The 10,972-nt window shown below is 50.3% G+C and overlaps 1 protein-coding gene across 1 annotated transcript in view; it reads right to left on the bottom strand.

The window, feature by feature from the left end:
* ITPR1 (inositol 1,4,5-trisphosphate receptor, type 1) overlaps positions 1 to 10,972 on the bottom strand; it is a 355,741-nt gene that overhangs the window by 82,133 nt on the left and 262,636 nt on the right. The window contains exon 42 of the mRNA XM_010844129.1: positions 3 to 134. Coding sequence (XP_010842431.1) covers positions 3 to 134 — 132 coding nt within the window. The remainder of the gene's footprint in view (positions 1 to 2; positions 135 to 10,972) is intronic.

The raw sequence follows: 10,972 nt of genomic DNA, 5'->3' as shown, positions 1-10,972 counted from the left end.
TTATTTCCCAAGTCACTGGTGTTCACGGTCACTGTTGCCTTGATTTCCTGCTGGGCCACCTTCATTCGGTCATAGAAAACCTTGAAGAATTTCTCCGACTTCTTGTCTTCTGTCAACCGGCAGAAAAAGGAGTGCTGCCAAGGGAAACCGTGGTTTTTCCCGACACTGTGACACACCAGTCACTGAACCCGCTCAGGACACCAAACCTCACGAGGATCGGACCGACACTGTGACACACCCGTCACTGAACCCCGCTCAGGACACCAAACCTCACGAGGATCGGACCGACACTGTGACACACCCGTCACTGAATCCCGCTCAGGACACCAAAACCTCACGAGGATCGGGGCCAGACACAAAACCTGAAAACCTATCTCAGTTTGGACCGAGGTTCAACACTGTTTTCTGCACTGTCATTCACTCGATTCGACAGCCTGAGTGCGTCTACAAGGAGCTTTGAGAGAAAACTGTCACGTCTTGGCTGAAGAAGCCATACCGGCCTGGGAAGCCTGCTAGGGGGTGGTGGGCAGATTTTAGCTAACTAAGCACAACTCCCAACACACACAGATGTCAACTCCAGTAACAATGAAAGCAGAATGTATTTTTGGTAATTGTTGCACGGCCAGTCGTGTTGAAGGACATCTACGAACCCTCCTCTTTGCAAACCCCTATGAATATATACAGATAAGTAAGACATGCAACCCGCCCCTCTAGGGCTCCACACCAGATTACAATGACATGCCTGTAAGGAAGACTGAAACGTGTAACAAGTGCTCCAGAAGCTACAAAGACAATTATATTATAGATGTTCAGAGCTGGCAAGGATGACATAGGTCTGGAGTGATCCCAAGATCTTCATGGAAAAGGTGGTTTTCAAATGAGGTCTTCAAGGGCAGGTAGAGAGGAACAAGCTTACAGTTAACAGGTAGTCTGCCTCTTGGATACGCACTTGTTTTTTTTGGACCCACTGCAAGCAATAGTATACATTGTTGATGTGAAAACACAATATGGTGTCTCAACTTCATTTACGAGCATTCTCTTTTCACCCCTTTGCAAATACCACGCTGTTGTGGATTATTTACATAAAAATACAATACGGTCAATTTCCAGAGGAATAAAACAAAGCTCCAAACAATGTATTTGCTTCTCCGGGTTGGAGCTTTCTGCCAATTTCACTTCCTCCCCCATTTGGAGAGATGGCACTTCCCTACAGAAGGTAACCCTAAGCTTGAAATCCCAGAAAAAACCAAACTCTTATCAGCCTCACAAAGCCCCTCGACTCCTCCACCTCTCACCCCCGCACACCCTGAGCCTGATTGAGCAGCCCGCCGCCCCGAAAGCCACTGCGTGTCCATCTGCCGACACGCAACTTCAGCCACTGTGGCCCCTCTTCCAGCCACTAGTCCACATGGTACACTGACAGATGTCCGTGTCACTTGCCCACAGAGCTCTGCTCAATCCTGCCCTTCTCCCTCTCCCTGTTCTTCACCTCTGGTTGTTTCTTATGTACAACACAGGATACAGCCCTCCTACCTGTGCTCCCTGGTCTTAACATTTTCTCTTCAGCCACTCCCAAATGCCAGTTTCCAACCCCCTGCCTGCCTCCTGCGTGGCCTTATCATTCTGTGTGTCACCCTCCATCACTCCTGCTCTTTAAGCCAAGCTCCAGGCTTTCACGTGCCCCACTGCCGTGTGTGTGTATGTGTGTGTGCACGTGCGTGTGCTTGTGTGTATGTGTGTGTGCACGCGCGTGTGTGCTTATATGTGTGTATGCATTCGTGTGTGCTTATGTGTGTGTGCACGCGCGTGTGCTTATGTGTGTGTGTATGCGTGTGTGTGTGTGCTTAATTGCTTAGTCGTGTCTAACTCTTTGAGACCCCATGGACTGTAGCCCACCAGGCTCCTATGTCCATGGGGATTCTCCAGGCAAGAATACTGGAATGGGTTGCCATGCCCTCCTCCAGGGGATCTTCCCAACCCAGGGATCGAACCCAGGTCTCCCACATTGCAGGTGGATTCTTTACCAACTGAGCCACCAGGGATGCCCATGAATACTGGAGTGGATAGCCTATCCCTTCTCCAGGGGATCACTCCCACCCAGGAATCGAACTGGGGTCTCTTGCAGATGGATTCTTTACCAGCTGAGCTACCAGGGAAGCCCTCCACTGCCCTTTACTTTTAGGTTTCTCTTTTGCCCATCCATCCAACCAGTATTCCATCCACTCATCCATCCATCCGCCACCCACTATTTACTGCACATCTGTCATGAGTTGGGCATTATGCCTGTTAGAGGAGAAACAACAATGAACAAAAAGGAGTCTGTGCCCTGTGAAACTGGTAGCTTGGTAAGGAAAACATACGTTCACTCTGGAAAACTGCTCACACGTGAAAAAGCAAGTTCTACTTGTTCACTTCTTTGAGAGCCGATGTGTCTGCAGACAAACAAAAGGAGATGTGCAGGGGACTAAGAAAGACCTCAACCGACAGCCACCCAAACACAGTGATGACATTTTCCTCCCAGAGACGTCACACAACATCTCAGCCACAGGGGTCACGGGGAGACTGCGGGAAGGTGGCTGCTCAGGGCAATGAAGTTCAGTTGCTGCCCCATTTGTCTTCCCATGGTATGAAGGCAACTTAAAAAACATCTGTGGGCAATCTGGTCATGCAGGAAAACAAATGCACTTTAAGTCAGTGAATAGCCAAAGCCCACCGACTGTCACCTGTAAGAGTGTAACAGTGCACACCCAACACCTACTACAAACACTGCTTCGCATCCAGCCAGATGTCACTGGACAGGGTCAGGGCAAGGAGGCCTCTGGTAAAATGAGAGGAGGGCAAGATACAGAGGATTACATGCTTCTATATATGTTTCTGCAATGGCCAGTGTATTTATTTTGCGTTATTTGTAACAGTCCTCAGTCCCTCAAGGATTTGACGCTGCTTTGTAAACAAAATGTGGTCAGTGAAATGGTAAAGTGGACAGTGGGGTACGGTGATACAAGTAAGCCCAGAAAACTGATGTCAAACAAGGATGGTGCTAGAAGATGCGAAGGGAGACCCAGCTGATTCTCGGGCACTGGACATCAAAAAACTGAAGACGGGCAAACCCCATGATGCCTCGCAGCAAGAACTGAGGAGAGAGATCATACCAGTGCCTCAGTGGAAGGAAACATATCTTAACGGAGGGTTAGTAGGGCAGGCTTTCCAGTTGGACCTCCAGGGTTTGAGGCTGGGGTCCCTTACCCACCAGCTCTGGGACCCTGAGCAAGTTACTCAACCTCTCTGAACCCACGCAGAAAGGCTGCTGAGGTGCACACCAAGCGCTTAGCACAGTGCCCACAGAATGAGTTGGTTCTGCACCACCATTAACCAACTATCACGAGAAAAAGCCACAGCAAAGCCATCACCTGAGGGGCTCAGTGGTGAGAACAACCTCCGGAGTCAGAACAGGCCTCGGCTCCACCGCTTACAAGCCAGTGCCACCTTAGAAAGTGACGACATCTCTGAAATGCAAATCTTCTCATCTACCAAATGGGCATCGTAACAGGGTATGCCCTTCATGAATGGTTACGAAGACCCAGCAAGCTAATCACAGTGACAATCCCGATGGCTGACCTGACGAGGGGCTGGGAGCGTGAGTGAACTTCTGTGCCTGTCACCTAACACCCTCCACCGCCCGTCTCCAATGAAGAAGTTGTTACTATCACTCCTTTCAGAAATCAGGAGAAGCTTTTGGGTCTTTGAGATAACGTGCCTCCTGTGGGAGCACCCCTGAGATGCTGGCGCTGTGACACACAGCATCTTCCCAGGACGCTGGGGCGCTGGGGGCGGCAGAGCAGCAAGGGGAGGACAGAGGAGAACTTTCAGGTCTCTTGAGTGGGAAGCTCAGCAGACATGCTGGAAGGAGAGGACCTTGTACAGGAGAAGTGAAAGCCACGGCATGCAGAGGAGCTAAGACTCATCCCTCGCCTCCCTGGGGTAGGCTGTGCCTGGTGTCACCCAGAGGCAGTGAGCTCAGCTCCTGTACACCGTTCACAGACCTGCTCCTTCCACCTCCTTCTGTCACAAGGGCCTCACAGGGCCCGGGAGGGGAAAGGGGCGCCCTCCTCTGGACCATTTTTCCAGAAGCAGGTGGGACCTTGGACCAGAGCAGGCAGGGACTGGCTCCCAACCCCCTCAGGCTCTTCATGGCTACCTGCCCGCTGCTCTCCTCGAATGTGTTTCAATGAATTGCTCTCCCCTCCTGCACTGTTCCCCAAACCTAGAACCAAGAGTCACGGAGAGACTGTTTCACTTCTCCAAACTTCACTGCACTCCACCCAGCAGGTTTGAGGTAACCCTTCCAAATAAAACTAGTGTAGTGCATGAGTTGTCAGTAACAGCAAAACTGCCTGCCTCTGGGCAGGGGGGTGGGTGGAGAGTGAGAAGTGACCAAAAGGGAAACAAGAGAACTTTCTGGAGTGAAGACAATGTCTTGATTGGGATGGAGGCTGCACAGGTATGGCAGATAGAAGAATGCCCCCCAGCCCTGCAAAGACGTCCGGACTCTCATCTGTGGGACTTATAAAACATGCCAGCTTACATGGCAAAGGGGAAGGAAGTTGTAGATGGAACTAAGGTTCCTAATCAGTTGATCTTAAAACTGGGAGATGATTCTGGATTATTCAAAGGGCTTGTGTCATCACCAGGGTGCTTAAAAGTAGAAGAGGAGGGGTACGACTCCTTTGGCGGTCCGGTGGTTAAAGACTCTGCCCTTCCAATGCAGGGGGCACGGGTTTGATCCCTGGTTAGAGAACTAAGATGCCACAAGCCACGTGGTGTAGCCAAAAAAGAAAGAAAAAGAAATGTAGAGGAGGAGGGTGGAGGGATGCAGTATGAGAAGGACTCCACTCAGCGTGGCTGGTTTTGAAATTTGAAGATGAAGAAGGGGCCACAGGCTGTGGGTGGCCTCTAGAAACTGGGAAACACAGGAAAACAAATTCCCTCCCCCTGGGGCCCCTCCCCTGCTGAATCCTGATTTAGTCTGGTTAAGACTTATGTCGAACTTATAAGATAAAATATCTGGCTGTCTAAAGCCACTAAGATTTTAGTAATTTATTATTCTTAGTAACTTATTGCTGAAAGTAATTTTAGTAATTTGTAAGATTTAGTAATTTTAGCAGTTTAGTAAGATTTTAGTAATTTGTTATTTTTAGTGATTTGTTACAGAAGCCACACAAATATGACCAAATCTGATGGTATTTGTCAAATCTGATCAAACTCTACACTTAAAATCTATACATATGATTGTATGTAAGTCATATCACAATGAAAAGAGAGATGGAAAAAGCAACTGCTTTGCTTCCAGAAGGCTAGAGAACTTGGTCAAAGTGATCCAGACTGGGGGCCACCCTCAGAGGCTACCTTCCCCAGCAGAGGGATCTGAGTCTGACACCCTCATAGCCCATCTCTCTTCACCACCGCCCTTTCCTCCTCTCCCCGCTTATCTCCAAATCACATTAGATTCCAAAGCCCTTTTCACATAAGCTGTCTTATCAGCATCTTAGGAGATTGTCAAGATAGATACCATCATTCATAAATCCATCATTCATAATCACTTTAGAGGCAGGAGAGCTGGGGTCGGGAGAGGTCAGCTGACAGGGGGCAGAGCCTCGCTGGCTCCCTGCCCCTGTGCTCAGGGCCATCTCCACTACCTACCTTCTTAATGATCACACAGAACACCAGTCCCAGGGGGCGGCAGGCAACTCCAAAAGAGAAAAGCCTGGTTTGGGGGCAGACCCGCACCAGTACTAACATCACAGACAACAGGTACATGTTTGGAGGGGCTTGAGGGAAGGTAGTCGGGGTTGGACCAGGTGAGAAAGTGACCCCCTACATGGGAATTCTGGAGGACAGAGGAGGGGCGGGGATCTAGGTATGGCCATTGTAAGCCGGGTTTAAAAACCACCACCACAAAAAAGAAACCACAGATCAGAGAAAGTTAAAGTTGGAAGCACCCTATGTCAGCTACTTCCAGATGCTTTTCCCACCAAGGAAACTCGCTCCTCCTCCTTCCCCTAACACTGGGGTAAGGACCAGGTATTAGAGAGATACAGGCACAACTGCTCAGCCTGAGACAGAGCGGGGAGGACCCCATCTCACCACTGGAATCCTCCTTGCAAGTCCACGGTTCCACAGAACGCTGTTTGGAAACTACCCACTTAGTCCAGCCCTCCATCTTTTACAGAGGAGGAAACTGAGGCCCAGAGCGAAAATGAACACAGAAAACCACGTCTCCTGAGTTCAAGTCAGTCCCCTTGACCAGGATTGGGGGTGGGTGAGTGACACCCGACCTGAGTTTCATTCCCAATCTGGGATAAATGTCAAGTGGACACAGTTTGCCCTCCTCGGGCTGCCCGAGCTGCATGGGACTCAGGAATGAGCTCTTCAGCTGAAAATAATAAGGAAACCGCCCTTTCAGATCACTCTTGAAAACAGTTAAGACATCTCTTAATGAGCCTGGCAGCCACCTACTATGCCCGGCCAAGTTCTTACAAAGAAACAGAGTGTGATTTATGACAAGCCCTCCCAGTTTCTGAAACCAGAGGCCACCCAAAGTTAGGGACCAGCGGAGGGCTGGCAGCTTCACTAGACAATAGGCCGGAAGTGTGCAGGAGAGGGTGGGGGCATGCCTTTCTTGAGATGCAAGAGGTCACGGCCCGGTTGCATTGTGCAGGATGGGGTCTGTCTGGAGAGAAAAAGGGGAGACACGGGCCTTCCCCAGGTGCTGGACACACACCAGGGAAGGTGAGCGACTGAGCACCTTATTGAAAAGTCATCTTCCCCAGAGTTCAGAGACTTGGGGTGGGGCGGGCGTAGTTGGGGGAGACAGTCTTCGTACCCTGGAACCCACAGCCAGCCAGCCTGCACTTGCAGGGACATGTGTGTGTGCTCAGCTGCTCAGCTGTGTCTGCCTCTTTGCGACCCCATGGACTGTAGCCTGCCAGACTCCTCCAGGGAAGAACACTGGAGTCGGTTGCCATTTCCTCCTCCAGAGGATCTTCCCAACCCAAGGACTGAACCCGTATCTCCCGTATTGGTAGGCGGATTCTTTACCACTGAGCCTCCTGGGAAGTTCGAAGGGACATGGGAGGAGCCCTGTATGAGCATCTCAGATAAAGGAAGCAGAGGTGGATGTGATTTAGGCCCGGCCTGGGGGAGGGGGGAGGGTTGAGGGAGCAGTCCCCTGTGCTCCTGGGACAGCTTCGAAACTCGGATCCTTCCCCAGAAGAAAGTATTTCACCCTGCAGTCATTCACCGTCCAGAAAGCCTCCCACTGAGCCTTCCGAGGTTCCAGAGAATCAGCTTTTCTATCTGACTGCCTGGGCCATGTCCCTGAGTGACACAGCCCATGACTTTCACTCTGGGTGCTCATTTATCTGCTGCAGAATGAATTAAGTTCTCAGGCTAAGGGCAAAAATTTGAAAAATGTGACCTGCTGAACAGTGCTGAATCCCTGAGCTTCCCAGGGCTGCTGGAAATTCCTCCCTGGATTTCTCTCTTTTCCATGTGCTTCCGGCACATGCGCACCTCAGGCTTGGCCCTGGGGTCTCCAAACAGGGCAGCCCATTCATGTCCAGCTCAAACAGAGGTCCTGCGGGTGACAGAGTGACAGCAATGGCTACCCAGGTGTGGGGTTTACCTTGTGGGGTTCTCTTCCAAGCCCCGTGGTTATCCGAGATTTCATCACTTCCTGGGGACCCTGATTTGTAAATTACAGTGAGTGGTAACTTAAGGCTTATGGTTTGACGGGCACTGCCTAAGTGCTTTGTACACAGTATCTCATTTAACCCTTGCAACTACCCCAGGAGGTACGGGTTATCACTCTCCCCACTTTACAGATGAGGAAACTGAGGCTCAAAGAGGCTAAATAACTTGTCAAGTCCTACATCTGGGAAGTGGTGGTGGTGCCCAGGACTCAAGCCCCATTGGTCTGATGCCTCAGCCCATGCTCTCAGCTCCCCTGCTTCGTTCAGCACCTCTCCCCTGAGCAGGAGTGTGTCAAACTCCAAACACCTTTTGGCTTTTTATAATCTATTTCCCCACCTACCACCCTAAGTCTCTCAGCTGCACAGACACGGACTCCTCTCACAGTAAAGAATAGCCGTGGTAGGAACACGTGTGAATGCCTGTGTTTCCTGCAAAGTCTGATGCACTTGTGAAGATGGGCTCCGAAACAAGCCCCTTCTGCTAGATGAAGCTTTGCCAGGGCTGGGCATTACAGACGATTCACCTAACTGTTGTCATCACTCTAGGTCTCGAATCCTTTTCTTAGAAACCCTTGACAACGATCAAAACCCACAGATCACGCACCAGGAACTAGGTGATAAAACACACGTGCTTCAGGCAGAGGAGCCCAGAGAACTGCAAGTCTGGAAACCTAAATTGTAGCCAGTGCTCCCTGATAACCAGCCAGGTGAACTTGGGCCATTTGCTTACCTGCAGTTGTGCCCTGGGTTTCTTATCTGAAAAGCACGACTCTTACCACCTGCCCGTGTGCACCACGTGGCTGGGGTCCATCAAGGTTGCAGTTATGAAACGCAACGTGAAGCACAGTTTGATAACTATGGGAAACGACTCCAGTAGGGGCATGGACTCTATCAACACCACTTCCCAAGGAGAGAAGTCAGCAGGTAAGACAGTGGATTGGCTCATGTGCTGGGTGTTATGTGATGACCAAAGTCTAGTATCCCCAAAACATCCAAAGATAAACAATCCCAGCTGGGACTGGTAGGTCAAGACGGCCTGCAGAATGACAGCAAAAACACACTGGAGAGCATTTCCCAAAACCATCACAATGAAGGAAGTGAAAGAAAATAAAAATCCAGCTGGAATCTCACTAGTTCTAGAAGCCACTCAGCTTCTGCTAGGCACAGAGATAAATGTTTGAGCTTCCACTTCCCCAAGTTAGTACACCCAAATGCAGAACACAAACTTGGTGTCAAACACCGCCCCCTACCCCCTCGGAAAGGCCCAAGTCTTTCAACATGAACGGTGTTTCTGGTATTTTCAACTATGCTTGACACTTCAGGAAAAGTATGATGTTTGAAAAGAATCTAATAATGAGTGAAGTGGACATTAAGAATCAAACGTACCCCTGATATAAATGACTACTCACTCTAAGGTGGATGTTTTTTAGCAAGGTTTGATGGGTTTAAACCGGTAAACATCTACAAGTCTCAGCTCACCTACATCTCTGAAGATGTTGCCAGCATTCATGAGTTCAGGAATAATATAAACTTTATAACAGTAGAGAAGGAAGCGAAGAAGTGTTCTAAGTATGGGTTGGAAAGACATCCACACTTCATTTTTCTGAAAAAAGTTGCTCCCTTGTTCAAACTGTACAGCCGTCTCTTGATAACTCAGAGATAAACAGCATGTTTCAACTCCTCTGACCTGCCAAGGCTGGACAGAGGCCATCTTCTGCAGAGCAAGGTAGTGTGTTGGTTACTCTTCAAGTCACTGTGCGGCTTACACAAAAGGAAGCCGCTGAAGCAAACAAGAGTCTGGTGAGACCCCAGGAAGGACTCTTGTGAAAACCCAAGACATTCTAGAATCTCGTTCCATGCACCTCTACTCAACTAGAGATTAAGAAAATCCATCTCCAGTGTGTGTCTGGGGCCAGGGTCCCCTCCAGGGGTGACTCTGTGATTCAACCAAAGGGCCCTGTGGGGGTTCAGGTGACACCCTCGGGTCCTGTGCCAGCTCGCCGACAGCCTCACCGTGGGGTCTGTGACTGGGGGACGGAGGCCTTCTCAGCGAGCCTCCAATGTGTACTGCGAGACCCGAAAAGAATGATGCAAGAGCTGCTGGAGAGACTCCATCACCAAGAAACGCGCCCTGGGCATCAGCCAAGGAGGGCTCAGGTGGCCCCCTGCCCAGAGCCTGGGGGCCACTCAGCTACTATGCCTTCCCACTTCAGTTGGGGGTTCCATCTGTGTTAGCAAGAAAGGACTTAGTGGCAAGCTACTGCACAGCACAGGGAGCTCAGCTGGGTGCTCTGTGATGACCTAGAAGGATGCGATGGTGAGGCGTTGGGAGGGAGGTCTAAGACAGAGGGGATACCCGTATATATATATGGCTGATTCGCATCACTCTACATCAGAAATGAACACAACACTGTAAAGCAATCATACTCCAATTAAGAAAGAACTGACATACAGGTCACAGAGTAGGACCTTCGCTCTCTGGTCTGACTTCCATCCTGGGTATCTGCGGGCCAATGAATCAACACTGACTGACTTCCTGCCCTAAAAGCACCAAGGTTCCCCCAGGGCATCCAGCTTGAGCCTTATGTTTATGTCAAGAAGCATCTTTTGCACACCTGTTCTCTGTGTTTGCACAGAGAGCAGCAGGGACTCAGACAATGGACTTCGTGTCCTGTACACTCAGGTCCAAACAGATGGATGAGGCTGGTGGAAGAAATGGGCAGGTGTGGACACAGCATTTATTAACCTGCAGCCTCCGTTTCCTCATCTGTAACCAAGGAAGGAGAAGGGGAAGTGCCACCGAGAGGCCGGGAGGATGGAGTTAGGATCTACCATAGTGGAAGCCCAGCACCGGGCCTGCACCTGGTAGGTATTTTAACCAGACACGTTCCCTTCCCTGCTCTAAAGAAACCCAACTGTGACCCACCCACTGGACCATAAAATCCAAAAGTAGTAAATAGACCTGGCCCACCGGAGGCAAGGATGATGGCTGGCAAATAGCAAAATATCCAGCCAAGCTAGCGCGTTCTTGATGGAGGGCCAATCGTCACCTGCTGTCCTCCGCTCCATCCAATGACCTCTCCGGTCACAACCCCGCGCATACGCTCCAGGGCTTCCCTTCCTCCCAAACCTGCAGGCCCATTTCACTGGGGACTGGCCCATGAGGGAGCTTCCATATGGCAGCAGAGAACATCCTGGGGATCCACGAGTTAAATGTACAG

The sequence above is a fragment of the Bison bison genome, unplaced genomic scaffold (genome assembly GCF_000754665.1).
Source record: "Bison bison bison isolate TAMUID 2011002044 unplaced genomic scaffold, Bison_UMD1.0 scf7180017864194, whole genome shotgun sequence".
In the NCBI taxonomy this organism is placed as follows: Eukaryota; Metazoa; Chordata; class Mammalia; order Artiodactyla; family Bovidae; genus Bison; species Bison bison.
This window is presented reverse-complemented; position numbering and strand designations above follow the sequence as displayed.